Raw genomic sequence first — 17,271 nt, forward strand, 5'->3', positions numbered from 1 at the left:
ATAATGAATGAAACTAATGTGCCATATGATAGCGCCTCTGAGATCCGGTGAGGTTGTTAGATCTATATGCGCTGATACCCATATAGAGAACCCAAATAGCCTACAATTACTAAAATCTCACGGCCCATCTATTATGGCAGCTTGGTGGGTATGTGAGATAGAGTTTAGTCTCACATATTACTAGTTGAGAAAGAGTTGGAGCTCCTTATATTGCAGCTGTTGTAGCTCCACTGAGTGAGTGAGAAGAAAAGGAGTTTATGCACACTCCCCCTCCATTGTCCATACCTCCTCGACATGCATCGCGCGCACGGTGTTGCGTTTCGTGACTCGAATTTGAGTTAGAAATCGGTTTTGTGGAAAAATATTTTTTTCTTAGCGCACCAACTGAGTTGAGTATGTGTCGGTGTGCGTATGCATGCTCGCCGCGTGTCACTACCTTCCAACGTATGGCGTTTCAGTCGACGGCTCCTCTTCCAAGCTATGTCGGAAGACGAGAGACGAAACACATATAGAGTTCTCAACCCTTCCGTCTCTCTCATGCGACCAAGTTTCTTTTGTGTGCCTATAATTTCCCTATCGTAGCGACTACGTGCATGACCGTGCAGGCCTCGATTACCCCTCCATCGAGATTGTGCAGATGAGTAGTAGTAAGAGCTAATGGCCTCGCTGGACAGGTTCATGTATCCTTTGGTGTATGGGGATTCTTCCCTGAAAATGAGGAGCAGGGCCGACTCACGGTTGCCGGGTTTGACAGTGGAGCAGCCGAAGGAAGTGTCTGGATCGTTCGATTTTGTTAGCTTTAACTACTACCTTGACGCTTGACACTCTCATTTGAGCCGACGAGAGTGCTTTTGATCTGAAGCAGAGGGACTACTACGCCAACGCATCCATAATTGCACATAAGTATATCAAGTATCTGCTCTTCTCGGTAATTACTTCTGCTCCGGTGCTCCACCCTTGGAATTTTTTTGGGCCCATCAAATACAACAACGGTGGATGTCTTTTCATACATGTCCGTAAGCGGGGGCACGATAGTAATTTGAATGTAGGTCCATCGTCCGTACAGTTGCGGTGACCCAGCATACCACTGCATGTTGTAGTATACAAGTCGTTGATATGATCTTCATGAAGGGACTTCTTCACAAATATCACATCCCTCAGAGTGGTACAACAGAAACATTGCAGATCATATCACTCGAGATTATATTACAGTCACAGACTTAACAAGTTGGTATTCTCACAGGTCCGATGAGAACACCTTAAGATACTACTTAAGTTCATTACAAACCAGCATAAATAGTAAACTGAGCTCAGCAACTTATTTAGGTAAGTTTCTACGTTGCTCGGCTCTATGACACTAGGGTATGACACTACTGTTCCGCCTCATTGTTATCGGGCCCGTAGACTATCTCATAGTCCACACCTTCCACAGTTCCACTCCTCCGGATAGATCAGGTTCTTCATAGACCAACTCGTAGCCGCCTTCCGGTGCTCCGTCAATGGTCTCCACTTCATTCTCACAGTCTAGCAAATTTGATCTATACAGTATAGTATGTCTATATAAAATCTAACACATAAACTTTGTTTACTTGTAGTTGCTGGCACCGAGGCTATGAGTTGTGCTTGCAAATTTTGTTAGGTGTGGTCGGTTACTCCCTTTGTCCATTAAAGGATGTTTCAAATTTGATCTATACAAAATAGTATGTCTACATAAATGTAAATTTAAACAAAGTTGAGACATCTTTGTTGAAGGGAGGGTGTACTACATATAATTTATGTGTCCTAGATATTAATTTTTGAGCAACTTTTCTAGCCTAAATGTGAACTCACCTACATAGATAGAAGCAATTAGAAACATAGTATTAGTAAATAAATCACCTAAGACTATATTCTACCTAATGTGAGTGCTAGTGCACACACCTAGCTAGTGAAAATGCATCGATCAATTTTGAAGAAAATTAGCCTTAGAGCATCTCCAACAGACGCACGAAAAGGCGCCCTTGCGGTAAAAACCGCCATTTTAGCGCTCTGGCGCCGAAATAATTCGCTCCAACAGACGCACGGTGCGCTAATTTGTTTCCAGCGCGCGAAATTGCGGCCCAGCGCGCTGGATATTTGGCGCACGTGCATCCAGGCGTCCAAATAACCGCTTTGCCGTCGCCAAATCGCCGCCACGATCTCGCTGCATTTCGTACAGTTGTAATAAAGTATTTTTATTTTATTTAGTTGACTGTATGTGATCTTCATAGCACCTTGTAGTTATTGTTTTATGTTTGTGCATGCACCAGCGCTTCATTTACAGCACCTGGAATCGACGCGTTTAGCGCATGCTAAACATTGTAGCACCCGGTGAAATGATTCGCAAACGCGCACGCTAAAACTGGGAAAATGCTGTTGTACAATTGTTTTACCGCACGTTCAACATAAGGTTACACAGGCTGCTAATATTCTCCTCATCATAATTCTGGTCGCCAAAACCATCCATAAATGTGGTCTTTCAGGATATATGAAGTTCTTTCATTATTTTTGTTCGTAAAACGTGAATTCCTTTTGGATTGTCAAATGGCTTATGTAGTTACTTTTGAATTTATCCATTTTTATTGATATCCAAAATCCCTAGCAAATAATAAACTTAATGGAATGCATCCCATATATAGTTGGTAAATAGAATAATGAAATATGCGACAAGAACTGGAACCATCTAATAATAATTTTGTTTGAAAGATAAATTTGACGAGTTCCTATTCCAACTTAAAAATATATATTGGTAGAAAACTACTTATGGGAAGGAAAAAAGATCATGTTTTTTTCCTTCACATAGAAGATGGACACATGGAAAAAATAAAATCATTGTAAAATGTGACCAGCGGTGGAGATGATGAATTATATAATTTTTAAATGCTCTTAAGGCCTTGTTTGGTACTAGTGTATCAGTGGGGAATACTGGGGATAATACTCTAGAGTATTGGGTGAATTACTGCTGTCACCCAATCCCCACAAAACCCCATCCCCAATCCACTAGGTAAGTGTAGAGTATTGGGGATTGAAAAAATTACACTAAAATTTGGGGGGAAAGTGGGGATTAAACTCTCTCATACTCTAGCACCAAACATGCATTGGTGATAAGTGGGGATATAAAAATTCGAGCGGATTATCCCCGCTAATCCTCACTAAAACTCTAGTATGCAAAGGTGAAAAAAATGGATGGCTGATAATTCGGAAATTGCACGCTGGGTTTCCTTTTGCTGACGATGGGAGGGGACTAAGAAAGACAAGAGAAGGCCAAAAATAGTAAAGCGCATCTGTCATGCGCTAGTGTCATCACACGGTGGCAGTTTTGATCAATCTTGATTTTGTATCTGCTAAATGTGCATATCGCACATGCCACCGCCACGTCACGAGTTTCCCCGTGCGGTGGGCGTGCCTCCATTCGGGCACATCGCTTGCTCGGCCGGACGCTCTTATGAAGCAGGTCCCATTCCTCTAGCTCCCCGATGTGGGACTAAAAAAAGGTTGCTTTGTCTACCATTCGCCATGTCCAAGCTATGCTCTTGGCTCCAGGGTTTAACCGGCTACACACCTACACGATCGATCTTTGGGAAGTAGTAATGGACAAAAAACATGATAGATAAGCAACTGCAGTTTGATCGGCGACGTACTGGCCGGCCTGGCCCATACAAAGATGAGGCCTGATGGCAGCAAATAAGAACGAGTGGCTAAAAAATACGATGTCCATATTAGTAGGGCTTGTTCGAGCATCCACCCTGGTACGTCAATACGAGCCATTTAGGCCCAGTTTGGCTCCACGAAAATGAGAGCCAGGATCCAAACTCTTGAGGAAGAGAAAAAAATCGGCGCGACACCGTTTGGAGCAAAAGAATTCCAAAGAATTGTCTACGTGGACTCCATTGAAATTACTAGTATGTTATATGAGTCATTCTCCCAGAATTCTAGGGATAGAGAAACATGAGGTGCTTTTCCTTCTTTTTCCCTGTCTTAAATTCATGGCATCCATGGCGTGTAGTATCTTTTTCCCCTTTACTTTTTTGTGTACATCCCAGTCGAAGTCTTTAAAGGTCAAGCTGGTGTCATTTGAACAACTTCCACCCCACTCCAACACGGCTTTCGTGGCTGATATTGAGGAGCTAGTAATGGACTGATTTCTTCTGTTTCGCCATGTCATCATCTTGAGATTCTCCTTGGCCAGTCTACTTGTGAGGAATGTGTCCGAGCTGTTGTGTATTCAACATTCTAACCTCTTGTGGTGGGTGTTTCATGCACCTATTCACAACCTTAGTGGTTATTCAAGCTTGTTCATATTTGACCTTTTCTGAATTCTTTACGCGGAGCATGGAAGAATACTGAGATGCTATTGCCGGGGTTGAAGATGGAGATTTCAGAGTTGTTCTACGTAGCTCTAGAGTTTGTCAACGTTCTTTGATGGTCGCTTTATTTCACTTCCTTTAACATGGCATTAGAGAAAAATATATGGTTTTCTCTTCTGTACTAACCCATAGGAATCCATATAGCATGGCACCACAACTATCTATATAGAATCTTATTGGCCATTTGTTTGTGGAATTATGTAGATCCTACAACACTGTTTCCTCGAAAGTTGTGACATAAGAACCAGGTAAAAGTAGATCAAATTATTGAAGAAGTCACTAGCACTCGGCTCTCCTATGGCATCTCTTACTCTACCACCCGACCCTACAAAGCAGACGATGAGATAACACATCTATTAGACAAACACATGGTTATAGAGGGAGTTCATTGGGCGTTATGAGATTCTATATAGATAGAGTTTTATAATAAGGGAGTGCTCGCGGTTCGTCATGACCGTTCGACAGCGTTCGAACGGCGAGAGCGACGGACACGGTTGGCGCCCAGCGCCCTTCCCGCAGGTCGATCTCCGATCATGCGCGTGGTCTACGTTCATAATCAGTCGTCGACTCCAATCTCCAATGATACTAACTACGATGAGACTGCCCGTGCCCGGTGCTACTACAACCTGTCGGCTGGCTTGACTGGTTGGTTGCTTGTATTTTGGCCTTCTTGAGCTTGACTAGCTATGTGCTGGAGCATGCACGTAGTACGGTTCCCATTACTCATGGGTCGCCATTGTTGAAAGCTCGGACACGCGGTGTTGATTTCTACGTGATGGCCTGGTGTCTCTCCTGAAAATGAATATTTTGTCTGGGAGTCCAATAATTCACTACAGGAATGGCTCGGCAGCTGGAAACCCTCGGCGTAGGCTATATCGAGGGCAGCCCTCGGCGTAGCTCCTCGGGAAAGATCCGCCTCGGCAGAGCCACGTGGGTCGTCGGCGCAGACCCGGCCCTCGGCGTAGCTGCCAACATTTTTTATCAATCAATACCATATATATTTATAGTAACAAATAATACATGATAGAGATACATGAACTGACTCCAACGCTTACAAAATAAAGTCTAAAAGATAGTAACAAATCTTTGATGTTTTCAAATTCTTTTTTCTTCCACACCGCATTCTTGTACTCTTCTGAAGGCAACCAAAGATAGATAACGAACCATAGACCTGTAAATACCGATGAAAGTTCTCCCATAATTTTTTGAGTCGTAATGCCAAGGCTGCCTGCACGCACGCAACCACTAAAGCAGTCATTCAACATCGGCAAGAGTACCAACACCAGTATGTCAGGGAATAACAACCGACTAGCTTTATTGTCATTGTCGATGGAGAGCCGAGAGTACGAATCACCATTGTCGAGGACGTAGTAGTCGGGACAAAAACTGCGAGGATAATCCTCCTCGCGGCAACAACGAAAAAAGATCCAAAATCAATCTGGCGAAGCAAGATCTGAAAGCCCACACCTAGAGGATTGTAATCTTTCAACACCACCATTGACATCGGTAAGGAGATCTCGTCGTCGAACGAAAGCCCGAAGATCACTTATTGCAGACGATGTCATCTACATTGAGGGGAACCAACAAGAAGACGACTACCAAAACCTAACATAATCAACTGAAAACACTACTTTTACTGAAAACTCCACGCATAGATAGGGTTCCCCACTCCTCCGACGCCGGCGAAGCCGACCGGAAGAGGGGGAACCGATCTATGGAGGAGGCTGAAGTGGAAACGGGTAGGGTTTTGGAGAGGCGGCAGCTGTCTTTTCGCCTTTAATTTAATTTTGCATTCACTTCATCCCTAGGGAGGTAACAAAAGAAAGTTAAAATCCATAGTAGATAATGAAATTTGTGTCACTATTAAATCACCACCACCATTTACTCCATCTAATACACACGTTCCTCAACAGATAATGTCCATGCGCGATCATAAGGCTGTTCACAATGGGGGTATCTTAGCGCGGTATCCTAGATACTTTGCTTAGAGCAATTCCAATACTGTAGCCAGCTGCTGGCTATAAGCCAAGTGCTATGTCATCTATAGCCAACTTAGAGCCAACACATATAATAGTGAGCTACAAAAATGTAGTACTTTATCAATATATGGCCCATCTTTCACTCTTACAAAGTGCCTAGAAATACGTGCTAGAGCTGGCTCTTGCTTAAGAGCTCACTCTTCTTATCTCTCCTCCTCGCTCTCCTCCAACTAAGCAATAATATACTATTTTAATTCTTATAGTCAGCTGACTAAGACTTGTTATACTTGCTCTTATGTGGCATTACATTAAATGATGAAAGAGAGTGATGTTGTATCTTAGTTAAGATACAACTCTTGCACAAAACCATAGGCAAAATGCATTGCTAGCTCAATCACATGCATGCATATTCCTAAAATTATTAAATGTAGATAGAACACCTAAGTTACTCCCTCCATCTCAGTTTACTAGTCTTTTCCGTATCCCTAGATCGCCAATTTGCCCTATATAATTTAAATTATATAATATAAAAATTATATCATTAGAAAATAGAATATCTAAACTTTCTAATGATATAATTTTATAACATATAATTGATGCTAACTTGATTAAATTTGGGACCTAGGGATACGCAGACGCCTAATAAACTGTGAGAGAGGGAGTACAATAAATTGTGGGTACTGTCTCTTACCATATACTACTATATAGGATATCTGGCTAAGATACAACCCATTGTGAAAGGCATAAAACGGATGCACAATTTTAGAGGTGTGTGTTCGAATCTCCATGCCCGGATCATGATGTGTGGGAGGCAGTGCTATGGGCTCTTTACCTGCTTTGTCCATGCCACGAGGGGAGTGCGGTATCCATCCACCTTGGTTCATTCTTGGCATCTCCATCCACATCTGCATCGCTCTATGCCCGCACTGCATTTGATCTATATTTGTTTTTTGACATATGTTTGTCCATTTTTCTTTCTGGACTTTTCGTATTAGTTTTTGTTTCCGCAAAAAAAATCCTAATAGCTACTAATAATATTTATTGTACAGTTGTCAGAAAATGTTTCCATAATATAAGTACATATTTATATACACCGGTATCTAAAAAAGTATCATATATTATCTAAAAGATATCGATACATTTAATATATTTACACCACAAAAAATCTACCATTCAGCGGATCTGGTCGAAACATATCGATACGTACTATTTACATCGCTACATTTAATTTATTATTGCAAAACTTTAATTAGTATTTATTACAAATAAATAATAGACAAATATCTCATATCTCAACCTTGCTTATGATACTATAAGTAGACAAGCCCTTCTTGTCTAAACTTTGCGCAAGATCACACAATACTCTTGATCCAGATAAACTTAGTAGCACCTGAGAGCACTTGTCGATGATGGCAGAAATAGGTAAGCTTGTCCTTCTTATTGTTGTTGCTGCTTTCTTCATTGTGAGTGGTGTCCATGGGACACCACAAACAACATGCAAGGCAGCGGCTAACATTGACAAGCGTGTCAACTATGATTTTTGTGTATCGGAACTCCTTGGCCACCCTGAAAGTGCCAGCGCAGATGCGTGGGGCCTTGCCAAGATCACAGCGTTGCTCGGTGGCAGCAACGCTGGTGATGCAAAAGCTGAGATTGAGGACATGCTAGCCAAGCCTGGCACAGATGATAAGTTGAAGGTGCCGCTAGGGCAATGCCATAAGGTGTACGATCAGATGGGGCTAGCATTCGCTGATGCGGCTGATGAACTTAACTGGCGCCACTATGACCTAGGGAGGAAGAAGGCGGCGCAAGCCATCCAGTTTACGCAACAGTGTGACAACGCCTTTGTCAAGGCTGGAGTTCGTTCGCCGCTCATGAAGCGAAGTGAGGACTCCGTGCAGCTTGCAATCATCTGCACGGCCATCACCAACCTCATCAAGTGAAAACATATGAGATTTGTATTCACAAGAGAATAGAGTGGTGAAAATTTTAATTTATTTCATCCATCCATTTCTTGTTTTTAATAATATCATTTCCTAGTAATTAATTAATTACCCTATCATGTTTTCTTTCTGCTTGCCGGTATCATCGTTTTCATTTTCTTTTCTTTTTTGAACAGGGTAAAAGATTTGTCTTCTCATTGATATAGCAGAACTGAATTTCTCTACTACTTAAAAAGACTCAATTGGTTCCTTATTCCGCCATCTGCCAATACGTCAATCCGTTTCGTCGTTTCGTCGTTTCCTTTCGTCAATACGTTTCGTCGTTTGTCCGTCCTCCACATGGGCCAGGCCCAATACGTCAATAATAACTCCACAAATCCCGTGATATTTACAGTATAGAGATAACTTTCCAAAAACTGTTCCAAACCGCATCTCCACAAATCACGTAACAAGGTTACATGCCATCACACGGCCCAGACTGACGTGATGTACATCTCACATAATCATTTGGAACATGGCAAACTTCATGTCAGCGCAATATAGTCTTATGGAAGTTCTTAAAAATCTTATTGGAAATCTTATTGGAAAACAGAGCATAATATGGAAGTTCTCGGATCTGTTAATAAATATAGCATAATTTTTGGTAAATTGGCAAAAGGAATGTCAATCAGATCAACTAAATATTCGTGTCTCCTGAATTTTCTCAATATGATGACGTCACATAAAGGCATGGATTTCTTACCATTTTCGAAACAGTCAATATGAAATCACGCTGCAATCCAGCACTTTGGTCGTCCTAACCTTCCCACAATATCAACTCGCGCATTTAATCAGCCCGGGCCGCAATGTTACAAAACCATCAGCCCAGGAATCACGCTATGGTAATCTTACAAATTACCTTCCTCAGGTATGTAATATCACCTTCCCACAAATTACATAATAAATCCCTAAATTACGCTATGGTAATTAAAACATTTCCCATAAACGCCCCATATAAAGGGTACACTGAACCCTGGCTCGGGCTAGAGATCTCGTGTATTTGGAGTTCAACCTGCCCCTCCCGAATTTCATTGAATCAAAAAGGCGGATCATCAGAGCAGGGAGTTCAGGTATGTAACACCCTCTCCCCCTCTCGAATCAGACATGCTTTTTTCTGGAATCTCGCAAGAACTGAAGTATTTTTAACCGTTTACGTTGCAAAGTCATTCCATCAGGGCAGCAACTGATGTATTAATAATTATTTATTATTTAACACCAGGAGTAGAATTAAGTAGAGTTGTACAGCACCATTACAGTCATTATAATCATAATGCATGAACATCAGCTGTAACAGTTTCGAGATGAATCTCTTGCTTAACTAAAAAGCAAGAAAAGATCATGTATAGGACCATCTATAACCCAGTGAATTTCTGTTGTGATACCATTTAGCCTCTCCTAACTATAATTTGAGGGGCTTGAATTCAGGGGTGGAAACAGACCTGGGGCAGCTAGGCTTTCACCCAGGGCCTAGGACTAGAGCCAGGAATGGGGCAAGCTTGTGATTTTTTTTTGCCCAGCCCAATGCCCAGTAGAGTATATGATCAGGCTGGACTAGCCACAAGCTTGCCCAACCCTGGCTTCTACCCTGTTTGAAGTGCCAAGCTACCAGATGATATAACTTTTCTTTAGCGTATCACGGACCAGGTCAAAAACTATAAACTGTTTCAGATATAAAGGTATATATGTGTGATTAAGAATTAGAGAAGAAATACAACAGTATAAATTAAACTATTCACAAACTAATTCATCATGTTCCTAACTATCTTATTATTTTTTTAACTCCATGACTACCTTTCACATATGTGTTCGATTGATATTCAGATGGGAGAGATTGTGGAAAATGATAAGAAAGAGAGTGAATCAGGAGACAACGCTCAGGTAAGGCAATTCATCACCTTGCTTAAGCTCTTTCTTTATTTTTAACTCTATGATACCGTTCAAAAATGATGTTAATGCATGTCAAGGCAATCATCATCTTGATGACTATCTTTAGTATTTTTTTAACTCTATGACTACCACATGTTCATAGGTGAGCTCAACAGATGTTCAGGGTAGTGCCGATGCTATTGGAAAGCGTACAATGTTGCCGGGAACATTTATCGGTGGTCCACGTGACAAGATGCGTCGCTACATGGGTGCTATGGCCTTGGTGCGGAAGTACGGCAACCCGACATGGGTGCTATAAAACCCTACGTCTCGGAAGGCAGTGAGTACATGAGATGGGTTCCTATTCTCCTAAACAACAAAGACTAATAGATCCTGAATAATGTATCGCTTAAATGCATCAACAAGGAGGAAGCTCAATAAAGTTTACCTCATTTGCGCCACCATGCAGTGTACCATATAGAGCTCCAACAGCACCAGAAAGAGCAGTGAACACATCGACACCACTACATAAATATTTCTAATTAGCCACCATTTTACTCCTACTACTTGCGCGGATAATGGAAGACATTATGTTATTGTAAGAATGCATTCACCCTGAAAAGCAATGAAGTCGATGTGTTCACTCTCAGATATCAGTAACAATGCATTCTTACAATACAGAAAGAAGTGTGCATGCACATCTTGAATTACACCGAGAGGGACAAAGGGTGTACCTGCCAGCTTTGTTGCTCACTTGAGTTACTCTAGATTGTGTGTCCAGTAATGCCTTCACAATTTCATGTGATGCTGGTCCAGAATTTCATTTTGCCAAGTTATGTGCTCTCTGGATTAATTTTCTCTATGGAATACTCCTTCCGTAATAGCCAATACCCTGAAAATTTTTCATAGAAAATCTCTGAAATATTTTCCTTAGGTATTAACGTAAGACTAAGCGTCCATAGGTGTGGAGAATCACTAATACGAGGTGATGTGATGTTTGTTCACTATTACATGATGCGGTGTTGTAATTACATTGCTTATGTTTTTAGTTAATCTCTACTACTTAAAATTTAGCTATACAAAATGTCTTATATTATTGGACAGGTTTCAATTATACAGCTGCGCAAATAGGCCAAAGACAACTATCACCTTTGATTCCACCTTAGATGGTTGGCCTTTGTCTAACCAAAAACTGAAAGGGTCATCATACGATTCCACCAAAATCGGTTGGTCTTTTCTCAACAGCTATACCCTTGACCCAATATTTTAAATCTGTAAATTGGTGGACTGATCCAAGAATCCACCTACTTATCTGACCATCAACTCCTCCAGCTGCTCAAGAATAATACATCCTTGCGCCTAAAACAAAACAAGTACAACAAGAGTTCAGAACCATGGAGCAAAGAAAACACCAATGGCTATATAGAGGAAGTATAAAGAATCTTTGTAGAGCCAACAAAAAAAGGGAATTTGTCAAACACAGACAAATAATCCGGTATAGACAAAAGCTAAGAGAGGAAGAGATCAAACTAAGTGAGGAAAATATACAATTGAGAATGAGAATTCCATTTCTTTTCTGTACATAGAATGTCAATTACATAATTTTATCATGTCTAAGCATATATATAAATACTCGTTGCACACTTATATGTGAAAGAAAGGATTCACCTATGTTATAAAACAGGAAGGCTTTTCTGAATATATGCAATTGCTCTCCATATAATTTTGTCCTCTCCAACTCCTCAACAGCTATAGCCTACAAACGGAAATTGAGCTTGTAAATTTTATAACCTAGAAATAAATATTGAACAGACGCGAACTGAGCAGTGTGGGGCACGACAAAATACCAGTGACCAGTCGCGGGCGAGGTGGGCATGGGCGTCGATCATCAAATCCAGGAGCATGCCGTACTTGGGCCGCTCGAGGAGGCTCGCAGCTGCGGATTCGTGGAAGACCAGGTCTGAGCCTCTGCCTCTGCCGACGAGAATGAAGGAGAGCCGAAGAGGAGAGGGTTCATGACGCAGTCGATGTCCTCCTCCAGCCTGAGCTTCAGCACGCTCGCCGCCTCCACGGGGGTCAATGAGGGGCCTCGGAGCAGCGTGCTAGCTGGGGTCACCGGGGGCCGCCGATGAGCTGGGCGGAGCGAGCCAACATGTCCCCACCTGGCCGATTGCGGCGATGAGCGGAACATCCATGGCGCCGCACTGTATTTCCTAGGCCAGCTAACGCGACGGCCCGGACAGCCTCAGTCGCCTCCACATCTTGGAGCTGGAAGAAGGGGTGGCCGGCGGTGCGGTCGATTCGCCGTGGAAGACGAAGGCCCGGACGGTGGCAGGGTGCGCGGCGGCCCGGCCTCACTCGCCGCCACGGCGCGGACGGTGGCAGGGCGCACGCGGCGGCCCGACCTCAGTCGCTGCCCACGGGGCAGACTTCTGACGGAGGTGTGGTTAGAAATGACATCAAGAACAGTGAATTCCCAAAAATAGGTGGGTACACCACTCCTTCCTTTTCCTGTACACAAAACAGAGGAAATAAGAATGAAGGCTTGCTAATGTTGACAGCAGATATTCGAACTTTATACTCTGAAACAAGATACTGAAGACAATATTGGAGTAATGCCCATACTCTATAATGTAAGCTCTGTATAAATTAATTTCATGTTCTGATCGTAACTGTCATTCCCAGCAGGACATTTCTCCATTCAAATTACTCTAGGAGTACATGACAATGAACACTAATGGGCAGCAGCAATAATACTAATGGTAGTATGGCATCTTAACAGTTGTACATCAGGATAGCACATCACACTTAAGTTGGACGAGCATGAAACTAAATCTCAATCATTATCAAACAAAAAAATTTAATCAACACATGTTCCCACGGTTCCTGAGAAAATAAGAAATACAGATATATACAAATCAAGATTCATCGTGTCTGCACACTAAGCTAGCAAAAGATAGGTCAGCTGATCTATGAAAGCATTTTCGTGAATTCCAAATGCTAATTCGTGTTTCCATGATGCCTTGTAGAATCATATGAAACATACAGTACATAAGCATGGATGTGTCAAAAAGCTAGCAAAAGGTAAGTCAGCTGTCAGACAACAAACAAAGTGACTACTGAGGAGCAATATCATTAACTCAATGTACCAGGTTGGCAACATATGATTTCAACAATAGAACGGCAGCAGTTAACTTAAGTCAGTCGAAAATTGATAGATAGAACAAGAGTTCAAGACTCAAATGCCATTGCAGAATCATTGTGTTAAACACTTCGCTGATAAGCTTTCCTAAGAATCACCATCGAACAAAACTTGGAACTTTTATTCATTTCGAGTAGCAGAACCAAATTCCTCAACAATATTTCAAATGAAGGACCGCATTGCTTCTTTCACTGCTTTAAGGAAGAATTCATGCATCGGAGGCGAATTCCTATGTAAACCTTTTGATTTACTTTTCTGTTCCCACTTTTTACCTTTATATGTGATTTGTGCAAATTTTGGCTGCAACAATAAACACAAAAATACGGTACCAAGATGTCAGGCAGCTATATACATGAAAAATATATGTCTAGATATGGAAAAAAATATTTAAAGAAATAGCGCATGTCATTCCGACATGAATATTAAGCATGGTTATTAAGAAGCCTAGAGTTTTTAATATTAAACATGTTAAACAATGGAAGGAAGTATTCCCAAGATAAGGAAGCCTAGAGTTTCGGTATTTCACATATATACTCATGTAATGAAAACAAAAGGTTATGTAAGACAATTATTTTGAGAAGAATTAAACTAATCCCAATTATTTTGAATACAAGATGCAGCTTGCCTTCTTTTCCTTTTTTTTCTTGCTTTTCTTTGTGTTGCAATCTTTCTGGGTCAGAATATTTCCACTGATATTCTATAAGTTCTCTTTCCCCATACCACATCAAAAAGGAGCTGGCTAACATATTAACAGTATGTTTCGAGTTCACCTCTTTATTGTCTCATCCCTTACATAGAGTAAGAAGCCCCTATAAATGTAAATGCAGATATAACTCTTAGAGAACTTACCCCGCTTGTTCCTCTACGTCTAAACTTTTAACTGCACTTAGTTACATACTGATTGAAAACCCATTTACTAACATATAGGTGCATGCTTAATAGTTTCAGCAGTCAAGGTTTCATTTTCATATTATTGCAGGGTGTTTGAAACCGACATTTGTCCTACTATTTACATATTTCAATGAACTGTGAACAAACTCTCGATTGTATCAACAATTTCATTTGCAAATTTTATATACTCTACAATAAGGTTCATGCGGGATTACAATCTCATGGCTAAGTTCCTAACGTTCATGTGGAGTACTAAAACTGTAGCAGCAGGGCCAATCTTGCCGTGGTAAGATACAGTAGCAATTGCTGTTTTCCTCTATACGTACCTTGGTAAGAACACGCCATGCGCTGCCGCCGGTGAGCCAAAAGATGACCTGGTTCCAGGTCGCGTCGCGGGTCGCCCTCCGTCGTGAGGAGCACGCCCAGCGTGGCCGCACTCGTGCTCCAGCTCGGCGAAATAGAGCGCACCGTCCGCTCTCTCCAGGACGCCACCGAAGATCGTGGACGGCGACGAGCTGCGGAAGCTCCTCCACCGGTTCGAATCCCTCAAGGCACCGCACCACCACAACCACCTCATCCTCCGTGCATTCGCCAAGATCTGGAAGGTGGCCTTCTCTGGCTACGATTGGAGCTCCGCACCACTGCCAACACCACGATTGGAGCTCCGCCCTCACCATGGCTCTCTCAGATCGAGCACCGCCGCTGTAAATCTGGTCGCCAGTGGAGGAAAAAATGCATTTTGAAGTCGACCTCGATGCGGTAGTTTTGTTGGAGAGGACGGCAATTGAGAGGTTGCAGCGGCGATGTGCGCTAGGGAGATAGGGAGCGGCGGCGACATGGGAGGAGCGGGTGGACCAAGGCGAGGGGGTGGAGCGATGCGAGCAGGTGGCTCTGCGCGCGGTTGAGAAGCGGCAGCGGCCAGCGGCGACGCATGCTAGAGGATAGGGCGGCGGCTACGCACGCCACGGAGAGGGGCAAGCGGCGGCGCGGGCCAGGGAGAGGGCGGGGGCAGCGGCGCGCGCCAGGGAGAGGGCGGCGGCGTGGGTGGAGTGGCCAGCGAGTGGAGCAGGTGTGCTCCACGAGTGGGTGGTGGAGGGGCAAAACGGGCAAGTCGCTATATTTTGTAGTGCAAATTATTTTGTACGTAAGAGCATCTCCACTCGTCCCCCCGACGAGGCCCCCGAGCGACGTTTTTTCCATCCGGACGGCGAATTTCGGCCCAGTCGCGCCCCCGGTTCCTCGTTTTCGTCCGGATTTGGCCCTTAATCCATCCGGCGAGCCCACGCCACCCCCGGCCCCCCGGGGCGCGCTCGGGGACTCCGGACGAAAGGTTTTGGCGCGAAACGTCGTGTGGACCCGCGTAGTCGGCGACTGGAAAACCTAATCCTGTCGATTTTCCCTCCAATTTGGTTGCATATCCCCATTCCCTCCAATTTGCTTGCATATCCCCATTCTCTCCCGCCGAAATCCCCCAATCTCCTCGTCTTCCAGCTCCAGTTCCTGGCGGCGTCTTCTCGTCCACCACCACTCTCCTCCTCGTCTTCTCGCCCACCACAATGCCGCCGAAGGCGCCGGCGAGGAAGATGCGGGCGAAGAAGACGAAGCCGCCGGGCATGTCGAACGCCGAGTGGGCGGCGGACGAGCAACGGCGCGACGTGGAAACAAGCGCCAGGGCGGAGAGGGTGAAAAGAGCCGCCGTCAAGAGGTCGGCGGAGGCGGCCCAGGAGGAACAAGCGAGGCTGATCAGCATGGCCTATAGCGGCGGCATGTTCCCCGGCCAATGGCCGACGCAAGGTACAACAAGTTCCCCGTCTTCCTTCTCGCCTTCGCTGTACTCGCCGTCGCCGACTGCCGTGTTCCAAGAGGGCGCCTACGTCCAACCGTCCAAGCCCACACCGTCGCCGCCCGAGCTTGGCGTCGGCGGTGGCGGCCTGTTCGAGGACACCTCGCCGGCCATGCGACGAGGGCCGCTCGCGTTCGGTGCGATGGCGGCGCCGAACGAAGAGGAGATCCACGAGATGATCACCTCCGGCACCACCGCCGCCGCTGCGAGCCCGGGATTCTTCATGACCGCCGCCGCTGCGTGCCCGGGGTTCTTCACGCAAGAGGAGACGAGGGCGACGGCAGCTGTGGCGGCGCGCAACGAGCATCGCGAGGATGTTGCCGACGGAAGCCAAGCCGTCGAAGAAGAAGGCGAGGAAGAAGAAGAGCCAACTCAAGCCGCCGCCAACCTGTCGAAGGGGAAGAAGAAGAGGAAGAAGGACTCGCCGCCTGCCGAACCGCGTATCAAATGGACGCCGAAGGAAGAGGAGTGCCTCGCCGAAGCTTGGATGACCGTGTCCACGAACGGCATAATCGGGGCCAATCAGTCGTTCGACACATATTGGCTTCGAGTGAAGCAGGCGTACGAGGAGCGCAAACTCGTCGATCCCTACTTCAAGAAGACGAACATGAACGTGTTCCGGGGAGACAAGGCAATGGCCACCCATTGGGGGCTCATGCGAGACGGCGTGCGGCAAATGGCACGGCATACAGGAGGAGTGCGAGAAACGGCCGATCAGCGGCCACGACTTGGAGCAAAAGGTATGCTCCGTCGACCCTGCATCACCGAGGTACATCGTCGTTAGCTGACCCGCATCGCCGTGCTCTTTTTTCCCCAGCTGCGCCGAGCTTTGGACATGTACACGGACGACACCAGCCTGCAGTTCAAGTTCCTCAACGTCTACGCCCGCCTCGAGAAGTGCGAGAAGTGGAAGGAAGTCCGCACGACCCTGTCGAAGAGCAAGACCGAGCAGTACAACCCCGACGCTCCGGCGGCAAGCGCGGCGGAAGGGCGCCCTGAACTCGGCGAGAAGAAGCTCAAAGAGCTCAAAAAGACGGGCAATCCCGCCGACGGGATGCGATCGTCGATCGACAAGTCTTTGGGCCGACTTGAGGACGCACGCCGACGGGAGGAACGACAAGTT

General features: G+C 44.8%; 1 protein-coding gene and 3 long non-coding RNA genes across 4 annotated transcripts; 2 read left to right on the forward strand and 2 right to left on the reverse strand.

Annotated features, from left to right (window-relative positions):
• Positions 1–1,432: 1,432 nt before the first annotated feature.
• LOC127338190 (uncharacterized) lies at positions 1,433–1,740 on the forward strand. Its single transcript, XR_007874232.1, has 2 exons — positions 1,433–1,502; positions 1,596–1,740. It is a non-coding gene; the product is annotated as an uncharacterized lncRNA (long non-coding RNA).
• Positions 1,741–7,773: 6,033 nt separating this feature from the next.
• LOC127339289 (pectinesterase inhibitor 8-like) lies at positions 7,774–8,307 on the forward strand. Its single transcript, XM_051365158.1, has one exon. It carries the CDS (start codon positions 7,774–7,776, stop codon positions 8,305–8,307), a length of 534 nt encoding a protein of 177 aa, XP_051221118.1.
• A 1,963-nt stretch (positions 8,308–10,270) lies between these two features.
• On the reverse strand, positions 10,271–11,420 carry LOC127338189 (uncharacterized). Its single transcript, XR_007874231.2, has 3 exons — positions 11,362–11,420; positions 10,947–11,104; positions 10,271–10,736 (listed from the first exon to the last, which is right to left on the reverse strand). It is a non-coding gene; the product is annotated as an uncharacterized lncRNA (long non-coding RNA).
• Positions 11,421–11,434: 14 nt separating this feature from the next.
• LOC139837516 (uncharacterized) lies at positions 11,435–12,226 on the reverse strand. Its single transcript, XR_011754002.1, has 3 exons — positions 12,060–12,226; positions 11,881–11,968; positions 11,435–11,571 (listed from the first exon to the last, which is right to left on the reverse strand). It is a non-coding gene; the product is annotated as an uncharacterized lncRNA (long non-coding RNA).
• Positions 12,227–17,271: the final 5,045 nt, after the last annotated feature.

This window comes from Lolium perenne, chromosome 3 (assembly GCF_019359855.2).
Source record: "Lolium perenne isolate Kyuss_39 chromosome 3, Kyuss_2.0, whole genome shotgun sequence".
Taxonomy (NCBI): domain Eukaryota; kingdom Viridiplantae; phylum Streptophyta; class Magnoliopsida; order Poales; family Poaceae; genus Lolium; species Lolium perenne.